Source organism: Drosophila sulfurigaster, chromosome 3, assembly GCF_023558435.1.
Source record: "Drosophila sulfurigaster albostrigata strain 15112-1811.04 chromosome 3, ASM2355843v2, whole genome shotgun sequence".
Lineage (NCBI taxonomy): Eukaryota > Metazoa > Arthropoda > Insecta > Diptera > Drosophilidae > Drosophila > Drosophila sulfurigaster.
This window is the reverse complement of record NC_084883.1, coordinates 3707116-3729285: the sequence shown is the minus strand read 5'-3', so window position 1 is coordinate 3729285 and position 22170 is coordinate 3707116. Positions and strand designations below refer to the sequence as shown.

The window sequence follows — 22170 nt, the reverse complement described above, 5'->3', positions numbered from 1 at the left end:
TTTGGAAAATATGTAAGCAAATAGACATTCTAAATGAAGCGCATTTCACAGGGTCGCCAATTGGACATCAGTTGGTATATCCTTATCCGTAAATTAGTATATTTTGAGACTCAAAGTATGGTCACGCCTGAGTACAATACTTACAATTAGTTCTCGTTCAGTTTCGTAAAGGGGAGGTCGTCGCGTCGGGTCTAGCTCTTATGTTTTTGTACGCTTAATTAATGAAAAACAAAAACGCGTGAATGTTGCGAATCAATATAAAAACTAAACAAAACACAATATTATTCAGTGCATATGTCAGATAATACATAATAACACCCATAGCGCGCTGCTTTTCCTAAGCCAGAAAAAATTTAACTAGCGAGTGTTTGTGACAGTGAGCCAAAGAGTGTCGAAAAGAGTGTGTGAGACAGAGAGAAAGGAAAAAGAGCGCTCGTGAGCGAGCATAAAATCACAGCAGTCTCAGCAGCAATAACAAAATAAATACATACACATATGCACGTACGTACATTTCAACAATTAAACTTTTCAATGTTTTGTTTCTTATTCTTGTTGGTTTGTTGAATGCTACAGCACGTTTTTGCATTCAACTATTAAAATAATCAACGAAATAGGCATTTCAATCTTGATAGGCATTACATGAAACTTACACATACATGTACATATATGTTAGTGAAGTAAATAAAAATAAATTCTGCCTCTGCGTACATACATAAGTATGTATGTATGCATGTGTGCATGGCGGTGTCAGTGACGTTACGTCTCAGTCGCTGCCCACTTTGAACGCAAACGCAAGCGTTAGCAGCGAACGTGTTAAAGTGACGAATAAACAACACAGAATCGTTCACTAGAAAAGATACGACAAACAGTCAGACAACCAAACATATTTGTACATTTCTTTCACACATGTATACATTTGTGTTTGTATATACATAACTAACACACAGACACACACCCACAACGCGCAGTCGACTCAGCAGACATTTTGGCTGCTTCATTCGCCTTTCAAGCGCAATTTGTTTATATGACTGCAGCCGCAGTTTGCTGACCCCCTTCTCCACCCCACCGCTTCTCATCAGTTTGATAGGTGAGCGAATTCCCCACCTCCACTGCCACCCGCCATCCATCCATCAGCCTTCATTCATTTTTGTACACGCGCTGAAATTTGCCTTCTATTTCTACTTCCACTTTTATTTTGTCGACTCCTCAGGCACCCAACTGTGCTTTGGTGTGTGTGTGTGTCTCTCTCCCTCTCTGTGTATGTGTGTGTGCGCTAAGATGAAGAATGATATGCAGCAATGTTAGATGATAAATGGCGCGCTATATTAAATGATTTATTTTGCCTGCCCATATCGTCGGCCTCTCTTCTCTTACCTCCGCCAGAGGCCACAGGTTCATTGTGCCCGTTTGTCTCTCTTTGCATCTCGTGGAAGCAGTTGAGCCATGGGCTAAAGCTCGAACCGCCTTCCAGTCTCCGCATATAACTATACGAGAAGTACGATGCTGATGCTTGTATGAGTCCGATAATTGAACCCCCGACTTTATAGTATCTACGGTACAGTCTCCAAGTGCTCCATTATTCAACACTTAACTTAATGCTTTAGAAATCTTTTTTTCCTAATAGGATTATAGTATTTCTTAGAAATTGTATTCTTATTCTTAATCAAGACTTACAACACAACAGATTACTTTTGTAATGTAATTCAAAATTTATATTTATAGCCTTCGCAGTTAAATCAATTTCTTCGGTTTTTAGTAATTAAAATATATGCATATGTATGTATAGTATAATTGGATTTATATCGCCATCGATTTTGGAATATTTAGCAACAAACATGATACGCTTACATATATTTAGTTTAATTGATTTGATCATTAACTCTGAAATAATAAGAAAGTTATATTTCAGTTATATTATTTATCGTACAAAATTGTATAAATTCCCCAGTAAGTTAGATTCGTATCGAAAAGCAATTTCCCTCTTCTAATGAATCTCATGCTGAGTCAAACAGTTGCTTAATTAAATCATTCATTGTTGTACTGCATTTCGCATTTAGCAAATTGCAAATCATTTCCACGGTTTTCCACTGGCTTTAATAACTTTCCATGGTCAGCATAGAAAAATACAATATGTTATTGCTGCTTTGAGTTCATTTCGATGTTCTAGTTATGCGGTTTTTAATACCCTTTACAATAGGCATATGCATTATGTTGTTGACTCTGCTTCCATTTTCTATGCATCGGTTATATAACATACTATATAATACAGTAATTTGCAAAAGAGTATTGTTCAGTTGGAAACTCTCTTGTGCCCATTTTCAGTTATCCATGTTTTACTTTTTGTGTTTGTTTTTTCTCCTAATTAGTTATAATTACACTTAATGCAATTTAGTTATGAGGTTCTGTGCTCTTTTACATTTTTTTTGTTGCTAGTCGTCGTTGTTTAATGTTCGTGCTGGTTTTGTGCTTTCTCCGCTGCCCCCTCGCATTTTTCTTTGCCCTTTGGGGGTTTTTCCATGATTAGTGCAAAATGCAATTGCTGTTCGTATACCCGGCACCCATTGCGTATAATGTTATTACAACTTATTGACAATTCATTTGTATTTTGGGTTAGGCTTTGGTTTAGCTTTAATCGTTAAAAGAAAAGTGTGGATTCAGTTTTAGTTGTCACTGAAAGGTTAACACCTTTAATACCTTATAGTTACCCATAATTAATATTTATGAATTCGTTCGAAGCTAGAGATATTGTCAGTAAAACGTTCAAGCCTGAATGTTTGAATAATTGGGGGTATTCCCAAACAATAAAAACAATATTCTGTAAGTGCAATCGTGGAAAGATTTAATTAGAAGATATTATTTGCACGATTCCGTATGCTATTATAATAATTGTAATTATTTTCGATATTTAATCTCATAATCTCAAACGCAGTTAATCACTTTCCGTCTTGTTTGTGGGCTGAGATTGAGATTGTGGCTGCCTCAAGGTGTGAATTCTAGTTAAATTTAATATCACACAATATCCGCATCCGCATCATTCATGAGTGAATGCGAATGCGCTCGTCTCTTACCTTTATTCGCTTTCGTATGCATATGAGCTGCAATTTCAGTCAAGATCATATCGGTGGGTCTCATAAATAAATGCATTTAATGGTTGGCTGGGCTGGCAATGAGGGCTTTTGGCTTATTGGAGGCAGCAACTGTAGACTGGAGACAGGAGACTGGAAACTGTCCGTTGCTTGTCTCACGGAAGGAATCTGTGTGCCACAAGCTGGCAGCTTGCAACTGGCAGCTTGCAGCACACAGGCTCTCATCATTAGCAATTTGAAATGCATTCAAAGTGCAGACTCAAAAAGGAGATGCGAGTGTATCCAATTATTTTCACATTTTATGGCGTAAATTTTCTTAAGCCCCAAAACCATTTTTCAACCGAAACGAAACGAACTACAGCAACAACAACAACAACAAAAATGCAGCTACGCCAACTAAGGAGAAGCAACAACAAGAAAGGCAACAACAACAACCAGAGTCACAGCAGCAGCAGCAGCAGCAACAAATCTTAAAAAGGCATCAAGATTATTGCACAGAAAAATTCTTTTCTTCACACCTTGCCAGAGACTTGAAACTTGGAGCGCTGCACAACAAAAGCAAGCGAAGGAGATGGGGATGGGGATGGAGATGGAGGAAGAAAAATAAAAAACACGCCAAGAATTAAATGCGACTTCAAAGAAAGGTACAAAACGAACAAAAAAAAACGAAGAAATCAAGAAGAACTATGGTCAAAACGAAGCGGTAACACCAACAATGGACATGTGCAGCAACAATAAAAACCAATTTAAGCCAACCGACGCGTCGCCTCCATGTGGCTCGCTCTTTCTATCTGTATCTGTATATCTGCGTATCTGTGTGTGAGCGTGTGTGTGTGTGTGTGCAAGTATCTGGAGGATTCCTCGTAGGTTTAACTCGAATTGACGTTGGGAAGAACGTCAACAGCAACAACAACAACAACAACAACGTCAGCAGAAACGTATACACAATCAGTTTCAGAAATCAGATTCGGTTCGAAGTTGAATAGTTGCTGCCTGGTTATGTTGTTATGTGGGTATCTATGCTGACTGTCTGTCTGCCTGTCCGTCCGCTTTGTCTTTCTCTCTCTCTCTCTGGGTTTTGTGTGCTTCGGCTACGTGCACACCTGTGGAACACATTGCTGTACCCTAGCAGACCTTTGAATAGTCTTTGGGAAACCTGGGGAAATATCCAAATCGAAGCGAGTTTACTAAATCTCAAGCATGTATACTTAAATAAAATTTCTAGATTAAAAAGAAAAGAAATTGCATTAAATAAGGTATTGAATATACTAAATATTATAAAGAACAATTTAAAATTCAATCAAAACGATATATCAAACAAATATAAAAATATTCTCATTATTAAAGAATTTTAAAATTAGAAAAAGTGGCGTAAACCAATTTATGGATTGAATAGAATCAATTATATTAAATAATACTTAGTATTAACAATATTGTAAAGAAATTATTTTTATCAAAACATACTATCTTCAAATAGATAAATAAATCATGCAACCTTTAGAGAATTCAAAAATAACTAACTACAAAAAAGTACCCAATTTAAAGATTAAATTTTTATTATATTTATTATATTTTCCTTAGTACAAATACTCGATATTAAATATGAAGCAATTGAAAAAAAGTAAGAATACTGTACACTTTTCTAATTTTATGTTTTCTTTTTCAATGCGCGGGCGAAACATATAATATTAAAATATTCATCACAACAAAATTTATAGAAAGCTTTAAATCTTACAAAAAAAAATATAGCTGAAAAGATGAAATAAATTCCCTTAAGGGAATTAATTGGAAATGCCTCAATGCCTCTTTTATCCTCATGGTATTTAAGCTATATAATGCTGTAGGTCATTCAAAGTTGTCGTTGAATACCCAAAAATCGGATTCTTTTCGGAACAGTCTTCCTTATTATAAGAAGAGTATTGTAAGTAGTTTTCACCTTAGTTACTCGAGAGCGGGCAGCGGCAGCCTTCAGAGCTCTTGAGGCCTGTCAGAATGACCAGAGTGGCAAAAACAACAACAACAACAACAATAGCGACAGAGCCTCAAGAAACAGATGCTTCTAACACACTGCCACATGCGGAGAGATCATAGCAAGCAGCATAATAATAACAACAACACGAATATAACTCTGAAATCCCAAAGAGTCTGCCCCATGCCTCTTGCAACACTCTGCCTCTGACAGGCAACAGGCAGCGGACTGTGGACAGCGGACAACTGAGACAGCACTGGAAAACGACGCTCAATCCAGTTTTCAGTTTCTTTTCTTTTTCCTGACTTTGGCATCGCTTGGGACGTTCTGTGTTCCGCAGATCTGCAGTTGATTTCGTTTCGTTTCGGGCATTGTTGCTCAAGTTTTTCAGAATTTCGTGCTGTGCTGTGTTGCTCTGTTTTGTTGGTGTTGTTCTTGTTGTTGTTGCTTGACGTTGGGCTTTGTATTTTATTTTTTCTTCACACCTTCGAAAAAGGCAAAGGCAGAATTTTAACGTCCACTGGAAATTCAATTCAATTCCCTTGCCATAAGAAGACGCGTTGCTGTTGTTGTTGCTGTTGCTGCTGCCCCATAGCCGGTTTTTGGTGTTGGTGTCGCGCTTGGTTTTCTCACTTGGCTCCGAAGAGGCCAGGCCATCTCTTTCCCCCCTGCCCATTAGCGGCGTACAACAAGAACAACAATAACAAGACGTGCCTTCTCCCTCTTGCTTTCATGCGAGCCGCACGAAGCCGAAGCCGAAGCCAAGCAAACTGACAGCCCTTTTGCATTTTTGTAAGTCTTCTTCTGGCAGGATCGCTTCTCTGCTTTTCTCCTCTTCTCTCTGTTCATCTCGTTTTTTTTTTTCGTTATTTTTGGTTTTTGTTTTTGTTTTGTTCATCGTTAAGATCTTTTGACAGCCTCTTTTCGTTCCTTCAGCAGTGCTGCCCGCATTTTGTAGCTTTTGTTGTGTTGTTTTTTTTATTTTGTACACGTATTTCGATTTCTTCCTTTTTTGAATGGAACTCAATTTGACATGCCTGAAGATTTTCTTGAGCCGCTTTGCCAACCAACCAACCAACCAACAAAATTGAACGTATAGAAAAAATAAAAATACAATTTAATCTGAAATTATTGCGCTGCGGATTAATTTTGAATGCGCTGCTGGATATCCCACCTCTGACTCTACCCAGAGGTCTAAAGCTCTAAAGCACCTCAGACTCCGACAATATTAAGCATGATCTTGCACTTACAAGTTTGAGTTTCAGTTCAAGGTGAAAAAGAAATTGTGTTCTCACCTTCTCTCCGAGTGCCAACGAAAACCCTGGACAAAAAGTCCATTCGGCATTATCTGAATTAGGTCGTAAGTCTGCTAAGGCCCCATCAAAAATGTTGTGCGTCGTTTGTTTTCTGCCTGCTTATCGTCTGCAATGATAACGCCATTTCAAATAACAAACTGCAAATACTTTCGAGCTTAGACACCCTAATAAGACTGACGAATACTCTATTTTAAAAATGCAATCAGTATTTATTTTTCATATTTCATATTTATTTATTTCCAACCAACATTTACTAAAAGTTATATCCGTTCCAAGAAAACTGGATTGCAAATTTTACAATATTAAAGCAACGATTCAGTTGTATTGTGCATTGTGTACAAATTGATAGAATTAATGATACTTAATTGACGTATTGAAATTTCCAATATACATTTCGGTTTTTAATATGATTAGTATTATTTATGTAAACTCTTGTTCCATAGATAAATCGTTTGGTTATGTGATTATCGTAATACAATTGATCAATAAATCTTTATAATTTTAAAATCTACGTTAGCATTTTCTTCATACAAAATTATCACAAGAATTCTTTTGAGATCTATGATTAGTTGTCATATCTAGAAATATTTTTGCCTATTACTTCAACACTCTATTATCAATGAAAGGAATTTGAAGGTTACAATTAGGAGAGTAATTCATTCCAAAGTAAATATTTTTCTGATTGCACAATTATTTGTAGAGTCCATCCAAGTGCGTCTCACTGTCTGTGTATTCTTGACAGTAGCTTATTTTATGCTCGTTTTTTTTTTATTTTTTATTGATACCCAAGGCTATTTCGGTAAACCGAGTCCACCTGACTGCCAGACCACTCTACTATATATGGGGGAGTACATTTTGGCATATGATACCACCTATCGCCAACCATAGTCTTATCACAAGTCACAAACAACAACAATAACAATAACAATAACAATAATAATATGCTTTGTTTATTTGTTATTTATGTGCCTTAGAGCAATCAAGCAAAACGGTTTATCATTAAAGCGATAAAAAAAGACGTTAATTTATTATACACACACACACACACTCAAATACAAGTACCGACTTATTTACATACACACAGATGCACAATCGAGCTGTTTACTAATTGCGTTAAATTGAACTTGAAAATGGTTAAAGAAAATCCACAAAAGTTACCAACTGACCATGGCTTGTCTCCTCGTTTTCTCCCTCTTCCTTCCGTCACTCCATCGCTCGTTTTAATATACCGTTATGCGGCTTGCGTGAATGGAGGAGGCAGAGCACAAGGCATCCAAGCAGAAGGCAATGAAATAAGCCAACAATTATGAAAAGAAAAAACTCTTTTAGTTATTTAATTAGCTGGCCCACAGTTAGAGAGGAAGAGGAGAGATGAATGCTTGGCCAAGGTGGGGGAGGGAGACAGCGGCTTGCGTTCGTATCTAGAGTGGAAAATTAATGACTACAAAATTAAATTTATTTTTGCAAACACGAAAACAAAAGCAACAACGACAGCAGTGGATGCGAGGCAGTCGCTGTTGCTGTTGCTGCTGCCGCTGCCGACGTTGCCAGACAGCCTGGCAGGCCCGCAGTTGCTGTCTTATTCGATTTTATTTTACGCTGTCTGTGTGACTGTTTGCGTGTGTATGTGAACATATGTGTGTGAGTGTGTCTGTGCAAAATTAATGTTGCTATTTGCGTCGTTGTTGCTGCGCAGCGACTGCGCTGCTCTTATCATGGGTTTTTGTTATTGTTTCTTTTTTCTGCTCTTGCTGGCACGTTACCTAATTAGTCGCCGCAGACAGCGCGGCAATAGGCAACGTTCTTACCTTTTACGTTGTTATAGTAAACCAAAGAGGCGAATATGAAACACTCACACACACACACAAACACACTCCGTGTATTGACGTAACGTCAACGGCGACAGACAACAGAGCTGCCAACAACGACGTCGACTGCGCGCTGTTTCCGTTCTCGTGCCCACGCACCTTCATACAGATGTACCACAGAACGAGACATCGAGTGACTGAGAGGAAGAGTAAAGGAGAAAGGGAGACTGAGAGACAGAGCAGGACAGCAGACACCACGCGACAAAAACGCAGCTTCAACTTTGTCGTCGCTTTTGCTGCTACTCTTGTATTTTTTACAGACTATAGGCAGCAAAAAAAAAGTATTGCATAAAGCGCAAGAGACAAATTGAGGGGAGTGGAATGGATAGCGAACAAATTTTATGTGCTCTCAATTGCTGCTTGAGCTCTGTGAGGCGAATCGATTACACTCAAAAGAGACAAACAAATGAGTCAAAGCGCACACACACAGACACTGTGTATGAGTTTATACTATAGATCTTACCGATCAATTTGACAAGTGATCACTGATCGGCTTTGTGTTTCTTGGAATCGGCTTATAAGCAATTACATTCAATTAATAGTAGTTGAGGTCCAAACGTTTCAACTAAAAAAATGTAAAGTCAATACACTTTGTTGTTCGATTAAATGAACTCAAATGGGAATATTATTCACTGATGTAATACACTAAATTTATAACCAGTACCTATGACATAATAATAGATAAAAAATAATGAGGTGCCTGAATTTTGAAAAGCAGTTCTGAAAGATAATGAACACAGGTTTCGTTGTTGTTTACCAATTTGTACAAACATGATCTTAGATTTTCTGTATCAATTTTCCTTGAACACAAAATTTTAATCACTACACTAACTATGCATTCCACTGTACTGTAGTGCTGGCTGCATTTTGGCAACGGCAGCTGTAGCTGCTTTCAACCCAGCTTCTCCCCACACCACCCCATCCCGCATCACCTCACCACACCGCACTCCACCACACCTCAGTCGTTTCCCCACTCAAATTACTGCCCGCCCACTGCTCGCGCTTTGACTTTAGCTGTGCTTTTTTTACGCCAACGTCAACTGTCACATGCACGTATAAATATATACACACACACACACACACAAACAGACTCAAGCAGATATTCGCAGAGCTATGCACATTCAGTTTATTGACAAAAAATATTGTATATATTTTTATTCATTTAGCGGCAAAAGCAATAAGCAAACAGCAAAAACAAAAGACACAAATAGAAACAGCAAAAAAACAGAAAAAAGATTGTGGGCGACAGCAACAACAAAAAAACAGAGCTAGCAAAATTTAAATGTTTAAAACAAAACTAAATCAAAAGACAGCAATGCTACAAAATAAAGACCTTTTTGTCTCAATTTAAATTCAAGTAAAATGTTACAACCGGAAAATTAAACAAACCAGAAAACTACAATTAAGCACCGACTTTGAGAGACCTGTTTACTTGAGTTTATTCATGTGCAATGCTCAAAGTAAATAAACTTCATATCACAGAATACCTTATTGGTTTATTGATGGTATCATTGATTTTTCTTTCGCTCGCATGCTAAAAAAAATGCTAAATCGATAAGAAGAATAAATACCATAATTTATTCCACTATCTCATTATTTTCGTTTTAAAATATCTAGGAACTTCATAAAATCGTTAAATATAAGATAATCAAAAACAACACCAACCAAGGCAATAGTTTGCTTGGTGGGATCAATATAATTATAATCACATATTATATTTTAGGGAGCGAACAGGAAGGATTTGTCTGATATATGTATGTATGTATTTGTTAGATGAATTCAATTTCAACAAGCTGAGAGATGGTTATTAAATGAAACGAAAAAAGATTCCTTTTAGTTTAAAAAGTATCCTCAATTAATTCTATGTGTTTTTCGTACATTTACCTATTATATTTGGTTAAAACGTTCATCTGCATAAAACAAGAATGTTTGTAATGGGAGCAGGGTATTAAAAACACGGAATTCCCTTGCTCATCAATGTCTTACGTTATGAGGATCATAAAATCTAAAGTCCTCTCGCCTTCTGTCTCTGTTTCTTCTTTCTCTGAATATCTGCTCTATAATCTAGTGAAAAATGATGTTATTGTTTTTCGGCTAACGATCATTAAGCAGATACACGCATGCATATGTGGGTCTAATGAATCTCGTATCTGTAGCTGTTCGCCTCTGCTAGCCCATTCCCATTCATTGTATATTTATCTGCGGCATTATCGTATCATCTACGCTGACTTCGACAGCTAACAACGACGACATTTTGTCGTTTTCGTAAGAAAACAATACCAACCTTGTACCGTTATCTAATAAATTTGTGAGGGAGTAGACAAAGCTACAAAAACACACACACACAACCAAATAGATTTGCATTAAAAATTAAAACCCAAAATCTGCATTCAAGTTGGCCGTCGTAAATTTTGTTGTTGTCTGTAAGCTGTCCAAAATAGAGTTCAAAGTGAAAGCTCTAACCAAAAATATAAAATTAATAGTCGTGGGTTTTGCCCTTATGGCAGCCAGCTCTATCTAGCTGGTTTACTCTTTACTCTTGGGATTTTTGCCCAGAACTTATGTTAATCAACATGCGACCGACTAAGTTAGCTCTTTATGCATGCAAATCAATTCAAGATGGCCGACAAATTTTTAAGATCTACGGAAATTAGCGGAGAATAAAAATAAACGTCGCTGATTGGTGATTGGTGTGTGAAAATTGTATCATCTGCGTGTGTTTAATTTATATGAGAAAAACGAAAATGAATACAGCAAGTCGATAAGGTTTTTTTTTTGGGGGGATTTCATGATATTGATCGATATACACGAGACAAAAAGTTCCCAATCGCTGTCATCATGTTATAGGCGGTCACTCGCATAAACATCAGACGTTGATCAATAGATTAATTGATAATGCCTTCCAATTATCTGTAGGTGTCGTCGCATATTCAAGAGGGTTTTGCTAATCTTTCATTTCGGCGTCTTTGTCATTTATCATGTGATTGATTTGCGATGTATATTGATTGATTTTTGAAAATGTATCGAAATATTTAATTTACATTTTACATGAAGCTATAGCTATATCTATAGATTAGTTTTCAAGATTATCTATAGCCACTTATTGAGCTTTTTCTTGCTGAACTAAAACCAAATATTGGTTTCCAAATGAACTGCTGCAATAAATGCGGTGGTATAAATTGATTTCCTCTGTAGATACCACATTTAACAACACGATCGTAGACAGTGTGAACCTATTGATTAGATAATTGCACGACTTTAGTGCTACATGTAGAGGAACCCTCTAAAAAAAAACATTATCTGAGACAAACTTGTTGAGGGAGTGTTCCCTCAATACTCGATCGAACTCGAAATCGAACACAACTTGCAACAAAATACAATATTGAGGCCAATTTGTTGTTGTTTATATTGATGGCAAACTAACACTAATCAAAAGCACTTCACTTTGGACACTTGAGCAAGAACATCTCTATATAAACTCGACTATATATAGACAGACCCAAGAACGGAAAATGGAGTTGTGAGAAATGTGGAAAAACTCTTTGAAGAAAATTCTACAGCTAAGTTGTTTCTCTGGTTGCAGCAGCAATGGCAGCGGCAGCGGCAATTCCTTGTGTCGGGCACTTTTTTATTTGATTTCATTACGCTTTGCTCTTTAGCTAGCTGATGCTTTACGTTGTTTCTTTGTGTTACTAAATTTGGTTGTCTGGGTATTTTAACGCGTCTCTGTGTGCGTGTGTGTGTGTGTGTGTGTGTGTCGAACCATTTTGAGTAGCCGGGCCAGCAAAAGCCGCTTCTCTATATAACTTATACGATACATAGGCCGTAAGTACGTACTCGGATATCTGTACATTATATTTATATGGGCATGTCTGGTGCGGTAATTGCGGCCATTGCTGAGTTTTTGCAGCCGCCGAGACAGCACACCACCTCTTCCTCTTTCTCCTCTTCCTCCTCCTCCTACTGTTCGCCCGCTCGCCTTGATGCCCTTTTTGGTGGGTGTTTTTGGCCTGGGAACATTGCTGATGAACTGAACGTGTCTGCAAACCTGTATTACTCAAGTATTAGTCTGCTTTTCCAGAAACTTGGAAAACCAAAAAGCATTCGGCTTCCACTTAACGGATTTTCTTCAGAAAATAATATAATAAAAGCTACAAGCAAATCTTATGCTTATTCTAACCCTATAGTATTACCACTATAGCTACCAATTTAGATCGAATACATATGCTAAAGACGATAAATAATTTTTTAGTTATTTATTTAGGAATAATCAGCTGTCGCTTTAAATTGTCAAAATTTAATGATTATATTCCCAATAGTTTAGGAGTGGAAAATGTATAGTTTATTGAGAGTCGTAAGTTATCGAAAACTGTCTTGCAATCTATCTTAAATACTTTAAATAAAATACTCAATAATATTTGTGATTAGTCACTCATCAACGAGTGACTCACAATCGAGCACACTCTTAACTTTTATTTATATTTGCTTTTCGAAAGCGATATACGCTTTAAATTATTAAGCAATGTTTAGATCTTTACTTCTTACTTAATCATGCTGATTACTTAGTGAGCGTCTCAATGTCGAGCACGCCCCATTTTAGCTGATAGCGGAATGTGCGCAGTGTTCTTTATCTGAATGTCAACGAATTTCTTGTCAGCGCAGCGTAAGTGTTAATGTCTCAGTATAGGTGTATCTGCCTGTGTGTGTGTATGTTGTGTGGGTGCTTTGGTCTGGAGTACAAAATGCAAAACGCTGCACAATTTCAACAAGTTGAAGATATTTTTGTTGTTTTTTTTTATGCATTGGGCTGATGCTGCGCTGCCTGTGCGATTTGTTTGTGTTTATAAAGCATTGAGCATTGCCCGTTTTTCGTGTTTTATTTTTTTTCGCACAAAAAACATCCGGTCGTATTTTAATTTAACGAGCATTTATTTTGCACACTGCCTGTCTTTTGGCATCTCTGTGTTTATAGGTTATTATTTATTTACTCGTGCGGTATGCTAAGCTAAGATAAGCCGCATATGTATATTAAACACTGCAGTGATATTCTGCTAGTTGTACATAATTATGATCGTAAAATTCGTTTCGATAAATTTAAAAATCGAATGTCAAGCAAATAGAGCAGCCATCTTAAATGTTCTTCTTTTTCTTTTACTATTTACAGTTAATGACCATGCGGCTTTCGAAATTGGCGACAATGAGAACGAATTTTACAGCACTGGTCGCTGACGAAGCTTCTTGCTCTGAAGCTGCAGCGCAGGAGTAACACAACACTGATTCGAAATGTAAGAAAGCAAAGGGCAGTGGAAATTAAACGAATTTATCAAGCATACGAAAAGCAAATTAAAAAAGGGAGTATAAAGCAAAACGCTGCAAAATGCACGTTTCAGCTATAAACTGCAAGCAACAGGAAAGGGATAAGGATTGCGCATGTGGCGCAGTAACAACAGCAACGACAAAGTTTAATAATTATCGAAAACGACGAATATGCAGCAGCGACACCGACAACAGCAACAACACCAAGTACCAATACATTAGCAAAATTCTAATGACGCTGTCAGCGTTACTGCAGCGTCTCGCAACGCTAAGCATGGGTACCAAGTGGCGACGGCGCCGCCGTCGACGCAAGCAGCAACAACACAGTAACAACGAAAACGGGATGGAGAAGGAGAACGCAATAGCAGCAGCCACAATAAAAAGCACCCATAATGATAATTGCAATTATTACAATACTACGGCAACAGCAACGACAGCGACAACAAAAACAAGCAATGATTTCAATAAAATCAATAAATTACTACTAATTACGTGCATGCTGCTGATAACAACTACAACAATTTGTCAAAGTAACGTCGTACCCGTCGCTGCCGCAGCGCCGTCATCTTCCACATCGACATCAATGTCGGGCGAATCGTCGACGTCACCGTTGAGCGCTCTGCTCAAATCGGGTGGCGCCACCTACAGTCAACAACTCCCGCAACAACAGCTGTTTGCGATGCTAGCCAAGAATAACGGTGGAGGCGGCGGCGGAGGCATTGCTCCTCCTTTTTTTGGCTACAACAGCGAAGCAGCGGCGCATCGACAGCATCCACGTTACTTGCCATTGCATGAGGACGAATCCGAGGATCTGGCTGACGAAGATTTTGATGCCCTGCATATTCCACTAGACATTGCTGCCGCTGCCGCCGCCGCAGACGCTGCTCCTTCCATTGCGTCAGCGTCGTTGGAAACGAACGGTTTCGTGGCCGACGATGGCGATCAATATGAGCAGGCGGAGAAGGCGCTGGCAGCTGCTGCTGCCGAGTCAGCGAATGCAAATGCCAAAAACAGCAACCACAACAACAACATTTACTGCCCAAAGGAGTGCAAGTGCCTGAACGCTTTCTTCGATTGTGATAAGCTGCATTTGGAGCGCGTGCCCGCCCTGCCGAATTATGTACAAACGCTGTAAGTAAACCGAAACCTCAAAAAACGGCAACTTAATGGCCCATATACTGTTTTTAAGTCCGTGGTATTAAAAGCAACCCCACAACAATGAATATTTGCAAAAAAAAAATATGCAACAACCCTCCTCATATTTGCTAACTGACTTTGTAGTATATACTCTATAACAAAGAAGCCTGACGTATTTTTTGGTTTTCATAATTTTTTCAATTCAATTATTATTATACACCTATAAAGCAAACTATTATTTTGTTAATAGAAAATTTGTTTATACTAGAATTAGAGATACATTTATTATTTTTCAAACAGTACTTAAAAACTTAGTTATTTTAAGTATTTTGCAGTGTGGACATATTTTATTGAATTCATTAAAAATCAGTTAGTTCAAATAGTTAGCAAAATATAGGACTACCAAACATAATATTTATTCATTTCATTGATTGAATACTTTAATATTCTTCAATATTTATATTTCACAAATGAATGTGAAATAAATCAAAATAAGGAATATATGCCAAGCTGAACATTCCTTCTTGAACATATTTATAACGAAACTAATAAGTAAACAATACTTTTACAGAAAATGAATTTTGCAATATATCATTTAGAACAAATAAAAGCTCAAAAAATTATTTTATATGTTCAAATTTGTAAATTGAAATACACAATAATAGCAACAAGGATAATTAGAAAGATGTTGTATACAGTTTCTTACTATAACTTAAAATATATAAAACAGAATATTAACAGTAGCAGTAGAAGATAATACTAAAGATGAGCGACATTAACAAAATTAGAGTATTTGCCATTCGAAGCACATTTAATGTACTTTTTGTTTGGTTAGTGTGTTTCGGGGGTTGATATTTAATCGCCGCGCGCTCGCATTTAATCAATTTAATGCACAACAAAACAAAATTATGCAAAAGTGCGCCGCCTCGACGTCAGTTATCGACTGCAATGCATCGATAATTGCCAGATGGTGGATTTGCTTGCTTGCGTATGACTGATAGTTATCAAATTGCAGCATAATTGCAGTCATTTACTGCATTAATTAGAGGCTTGCCAAATCCAATCAGCTAACATTGTTTTGCATTTTCATTTCAAGTTCTAACATACTATATTTTTCATTTTCTACCCACAGGCATCTGGCAGGCAACAAATTGAACGACAGCACCGTCCTTGCGATACGAAATCTTACCGAACTGCTAAAACTGTGAGTAATATCAACAGCAACAGAAACAGCTAAATATTGATTTAATTGTTCCATTTGCCAAAAGATATCAGAGAAAGATAATATCGCGTCAATTGAAAAAACCGTGTAGTAAATATTGTTTTAGCCGCAGGGGCAAAAGAGAATTGAGCAATTTATTGCATATTTTCATACAATTTTTGAAATATCAAGTAAGACAGCTACAGTCAAGTGTGCTCGTTGTGATGTACCCGCTAGCCATTTTAAATAAAACCTTATTCTAAAATAAATAAAAATAGTAAAAGCTCTATTTGGTATAAAGATACATTAAAAATATGGAAATGAAATTTAAAAAATCGTGAATCTATAAACCTATATGATTTTTAATAAGAAAACAACACTAAATCTATATTTAGTAGTAATAAATATATATTTAAAAACAATTAATTATAATTTAAATGTTTCCTCTCACCAGCACCTTAAAACGGAATCAGTTGGATGTTATGCCCATGCTCGTGGGCCTCAGCTCGTTAAGGCAACTCAACTTAGCCCACAATCGCATTCAGCGCATCTCCCGAGAAGCGCTGGCCTTGCTGCCAAAGCTAAAATCACTAGATCTGACCAAGAATCAGCTGCACAGCGTCGAAGCTAACATGTTTGTGCGACCCAATCGATTGGCGCACTTGTAAGTTGCAAGCAAATGTGACAACAAAACAAATAAAATAAAATTGTTAATTATGATCAATTACAGAATACTTAATGCAAACGAGATTGGCAGCGTCGATGAGCGTGCATTCGAAATGCTGGGCAACCTCACGGATCTGGAGATGAACAACAATCGTTTGATCAGCCTTCCAGTGGGTGTCTTCCAGAATTTGACTCGTCTCAAGAAACTGTAAGTTAAACAATGTTTTTATTTATATGCTGTGCTAATGGATTATTTGCTTTACAGCTCTCTGAACTATAATCAACTGGAGATCCACTGGTCAACGTTTCGAGGCTTGTTTTCATTGCAAAAGCTTCAGCTCAAGGCAAACAATATACGGAAAATGCAGGATGGCATCTTCCATGTGATGCGCAACATTGAGAGCATCGAACTGGACCACAATGGCATCAGTTCACTCTCCCGCCAAGGTCTCTTTAATTTGACCAAGCTTCATCATCTCAGTCTATCGAATAACTCCATAACACATATTGAACTGGACACCTGGGAGTTTACGCAATCCTTGGAATCGCTCGATTTGTCGCACAATTACATCAGCGAGTTTAAGCCACAGCATTTGGATTGCCTCAAGCGCCTGAAGCAACTGAATTTGGCGCACAATAATCTGCAGTATTTGCAAGAAAATACCTTTGACTGTGTGAAGAACCTCGAGGAGCTGAACTTACGCCGGAATCGTCTGGCGTGGATCATTGAGGATCAATCAGCGATGGCGCCATTCAAGACATTACGCAAACTCCGTCGCCTCGATCTCTATGGAAACAATTTGAAGCAGATCAGCAGCAAAGCCCTCAGCGGTCTGAATAACCTAGAGCTGCTCAATCTGGGTGGTAATGCACTAGCCAGCATTCAACCGAATGCCTTTGAACACATGCTAAGGCTACAACGGCTCACATTTAAATCGGACAACTTTATCTGCGACTGTGATTTGCTTTGGTTTCGTCAGTGGTTGCTCAGTAGGTTCGGCTCTCAAGCGGAGCAACTACATACCCAAGTAGTTTGTGGTTATCCGGAGCATTTGCTCGATAGACAGCTTTTCACGCTTACAAACTCGGAACTAGTGTGCTGTAAGTCTCCCTATATATTTCCCTACTCTCGGTTAACTACAACTTGAACTCTTTGTAATTGCAGCTGATTCACCCAAACCCGTGGTACAGAAAGAGCCCAGCAACATGTTGGCAGTGAAGGGCGCCAATATAACCCTCGAATGCATCGCCAGCTCACCGGCAGCTGCTTCAATGGCTGCCGCAGATGAGTTGAAGATCAAGTGGCGCCACGACAATCAGCACGTACTGGAGAGACAAACCACTCACGACGGCGCCGTCACAGAAACGCAAATCCATCATGATCAGCGCACGAATCAAACGACCATTTATGGCTATCTGCGTCTTTCCAATGTTAGCTACGAGAGTGCCGGACGCTATCAGTGTGTTGTCTCCAATGCATTTGGCACAACTTATGCCCAAAAGTTCAAGATCTCTATTGGCAGTAAGTAACAAGTTAATCTAAATTCGTGATTCCATTTTAACAAAATTGCATTTTCCTCATCTTTCAGTTCATCCCAGCTTTCTTCATGTGCCTTCGAATTTGTCGATTGATGCTGGTGAAACGGCTCGCTTAGTTTGCTCGGCCAACGGTGATCCAGTTCCTGAGATGGCCCTGCAAAAGTTTGGCGCTAGTGATTTTCCCGCTGCAACGGAACGTCGCCTGCAGGTGATAAGGGAGGAGGATGCATTCCTTATAACCAACGCGAAGCCAAGCGATTCTGGTATCTACACTTGCACAGCTAAAAGTCCTGCTGGCGAAATCAAAGTGAACGCCACACTACTTGTGAATGGTGAGTAGATTAAATGTACAACAAACTAACGACAATACTAACGCAACCCGATATTCCAGATAAACCACTGCCTACCATACCGTTGGTCCACAAGGAGGTGGTGCTTGGACGCACCTGTGTCCTGGAATGCCTCGGCGATTCTGCCAACGTGGATCTAGAGCAGCCGCATCGTGAATGGTTCAGGGAGAACAAGCCATTGCATAAGTCGCCCACAGCACAGGATGCAGAAAGATATTATTTTACAAGCAGCAAGGAGTTGCTGGTAATTGTGAATGCCCAGTCCAATGATGCGGGTCACTATCGCTGCGAGATCACGGACAACTCACGCACCCTAACTCTTCAACTAGAGCTACTCGTGGTGAAGGAGAGTTTCAATACCGATGTTCTCTTGCTGGGCGTGATGATACTGACAGGCAGCTGTGTCCTAATTGGTGCCTGCATCATCTATTGCACTCTGCGCTATCAGCGTCGCAAGTTGATGCGCAGTCTTGCAACACGTACGCATACCAGCAGTCAGCACACATTGCCACTGGATCAAACGCAGCTGACGACACTGAACCGCACTCAATTGCGACCTCATCAATCGCAGCTGGTGCTGGATGGGGTGTCAAGTGCTGCGCAGAAACATCAAGCACAGCAGCAATCGCAACTGCGACCGCGCAGCTTGGCGGATTTGGAGTGTGGGGACGGGCAGACGCAGAGCCGATTGATAGTCACAACGACGCCATCATATGAGCAGCGCTGTCTGGAGCGCTATTTACAACAAAGCGATTTAGAGACTCAGCCAGATCATCTGTCCAGCAAGGACTCGGGAACCGGATCGGATGCTGCCAACAAACGCAGTCTCGAGGACTTCGGTGTGGCTTTGTCGCCACGTCAGCAACGACACCGCATTGATGACGACGACGATGAGGATGAGCCAGATGATGACAATGAGTTGCAGTTTGCGCCTTCTCGTGCTTTGGGCGTCTCCGAATACGATGACATCGAGCTCTATGGGCTCAATCATCGCGCAGCTGAACAGCAGCGTTTTCTGCGCAACAACAATCACAATTACGATGGCGGGGGCGTGGACATGGGTTTAGGATTGGGTGCGAATGTGCATGGGCATGGCCCAACTGCTGGTGCTTCAGCACCGCCAGTGCTGCCGCGCAAATGCAGCGCACAGCTAAACAGTTCTGGCGTTGAATACAAACAGGCCACCACTGTGGACATTTAAGGAGGATAAACCAAAGCAAAACACACTACAAAACATGTACCAAATTAAAATGCACACACCAAACAAATAAACTGGTGAGGCTAACCCTCTCGCGCCCCCCAAATAGAAAAAAACCACCCGACACCCAAAAAACTAAAAAAATGATGAAAATACAACAAACGAACAAAGACTGTTACTCGTAATATGCAAAAATTAATGTATAATGAATGTGACGAAGCTTGCCTCGACAGAATGCCCAGAAGGCGGCCTTATCTAGGATATTTTATATTATATATAAATATAAATACTTACATATATATTATTAATATACAATAAGATATACACCCGTGAAGGAATATATATATATTGGCTAACCCATGTGGCAGCTGAAACATACCAGTGTCTTCGTAATTTATGAAATTTAATGGATTAATAATTAATTTCATGAAAAACTTATGCTTATAGCTATATAGGCATATATATATATATTTAATCTTTTCTAATGGTTTATTTCGCTTGTGATATTATTTATTATTTTCAATTGCTTTTCCAGTTGTAAGCATTATTATTATTACTATAATTCAAACACAATACGCAGCTGTATATAAGTATAGCATCTGTTTGATTCTAATTATAAATTTTAAGTTCTATATTGCCCGAAATCGGCTATGAATTGCTAAGAGTGAATTAATTGTAAATGAATGAAGATCTTGCAGCAATTATGTGCACATTTATGTATGTTTGATTTTCATGATTCCTCTATTCAAAATGTAATGTGCATACATATAAATGAATATGTAAATTAATTTGCCTTATGCTTATGGCCTTGACTAAATATTGAAAATTAGCTACGTAAGGTAAAATAAGTTGAAAGAATAATGAAGTCAACAAAAAATAATAAAAATTCAAAATATAAACAAACTGTGCATGAAAATATACAGGAATATGATTAAGAAAAGTTGGCCAGCTGAGTTTTGAGATTCCCATTTTAATTAAAGAATTATGTAGACGTATTTAAATACAAAACGTGAATTTATTTCGTACAATCCAGTATAAACAGTAAACATATGATTTATGTACTTAGGTCAATTGGAATCCTCAGAACTATCGCTATAAGCAGCTAGGAGAGAAAGGCCTGCTGGCTTAGAGGTAGCACCTAAAGTGGGTGTTGCAGCAGCAACAGAGGAGGTGCTGGCTGATGAACTAGGCGCTGGAGCAGCTTTGGGCCTTACTAGCACCAAAGGTGTTTTGCGTTTCACAATCGGGGGTGCTGTAGAAGAATTACTGTTGCCTGCTGACAGAGATGTTAGTTTAGCGACTTTAGCTGCTGGTGGGTTTATGTCCTCTTCCTTGACTTCCTCAATTATTTCCTCCGTAACAATACGAGTGCTACCCTCTGTTTTACTCTTAAAGTTGACAGATCTTCAAAGAAAATAAGGTATAATTAATAATGGCCACAGTTTAACATGTGTTCAAACTTACTTAACAAAGGCTTCGTCTTCACGTTCCTCGCGATCTAAACGTTCACGTTCTGTTTCCGCTGGATTATATTGTTCCAACATGGTGCTGTAGTCAACAGTTTGCTGACGCCTATTGAGGTCACGGAGCTCCTCGAGACTTTCTAGCATTTCAATTTCATTGCGAGACTGTTGCGTACGATTCTCAAGCAATTTCATTGGATTGTTTGCCTCCTCTTCGCGAGCTTCCCTCTCCTCACGACGAGCTTGTTCCTCTGCCAGCTTAAGAGCCATAAAGTTACGTGTTGCTCCCGCTTCAATCTCATAGTCTGTATTCTGCGGGTCTGTTTTGAAAGAGATCTCCTGCAGGCATCGGGTACATTTTATATAAAATCTATAAATGCGAATACCCAAGTATGTTTCGTTTTCCACATCCTCCTTACGTGCATTGAACTTTTTGCCCTTGTAAATGTATTCGCCGCATGTTTTGCACCTCATGTTAAATGGAGCCATTAATCTCACAGTGTACTGGCGATTTTTGGCCAACTTCATACGCGGAATCTTCGATGGATCGAAGTCCGGTGGATAGTATTTCTACAAATCAAACATAATTAGTGTTGCAATTTGCGAACTTAACGTAATATTTCTACTCACATTTAATACTTTGCGCTCCGACATTCTTTTACTGTTTTCTTAAAAATCAAGTCGAAAATTGAATGTTTACTATAAGTTTGACATGTGACCGCAAGATGAATTTCAAAAATACCAAAACTACTCATTTCGTGAAACTCTGGTATTTTGCATACCGAAGTGTACAAGTGCCGTATGCATAAAATGGTCACACCGTAAGATCGAAATCACGGTTGCCAGTAAAAATACATTTATTTGTTTACCAATTTATTATATTTGATTAACACATTAGTTTACAACAACAAAGTTTATTGAATTCAATACAAATCCCAAACAGAGAAATTGCTAATAAAATTACCGATCTCTTAAACCACAATGCATTGCAATGTAGTCAAGGAAGTGTGGTGAAATAGAATAGCCAGGGCTGCAAAAACCAATAATTTTACGGTCAACAG

At 38.6% G+C, this 22170-nt stretch overlaps 2 protein-coding genes across 2 annotated transcripts; one reads left to right on the top strand and one right to left on the bottom strand.

The window, feature by feature from the left end:
* The first annotated feature begins 155 nt into the window (after window positions 1-155).
* On the top strand, window positions 156-19752 carry LOC133845485 (leucine-rich repeats and immunoglobulin-like domains protein 3). Its single transcript, XM_062279957.1, has 9 exons — window positions 156-501; window positions 13404-14686; window positions 15825-15896; window positions 16348-16557; window positions 16624-16767; window positions 16825-17660; window positions 17725-18081; window positions 18149-18430; window positions 18490-19752. Exons 2-9 carry the CDS (start codon window positions 13617-13619, stop codon window positions 19647-19649), a joined length of 4131 nt encoding a protein of 1376 aa, XP_062135941.1. The 5' UTR covers window positions 156-501; window positions 13404-13616; the 3' UTR covers window positions 19650-19752.
* Window positions 19495-21978, bottom strand: LOC133845487 (splicing factor YJU2). Its single transcript, XM_062279959.1, has 3 exons — window positions 21740-21978; window positions 21111-21679; window positions 19495-21050 (listed from the first exon to the last, which is right to left on the bottom strand). Exons 1-3 carry the CDS (start codon window positions 21761-21763, stop codon window positions 20714-20716), a joined length of 930 nt encoding a protein of 309 aa, XP_062135943.1. The 5' UTR covers window positions 21764-21978; the 3' UTR covers window positions 19495-20713.
* Between the last annotated feature and the right edge of the window lie 192 nt (window positions 21979-22170).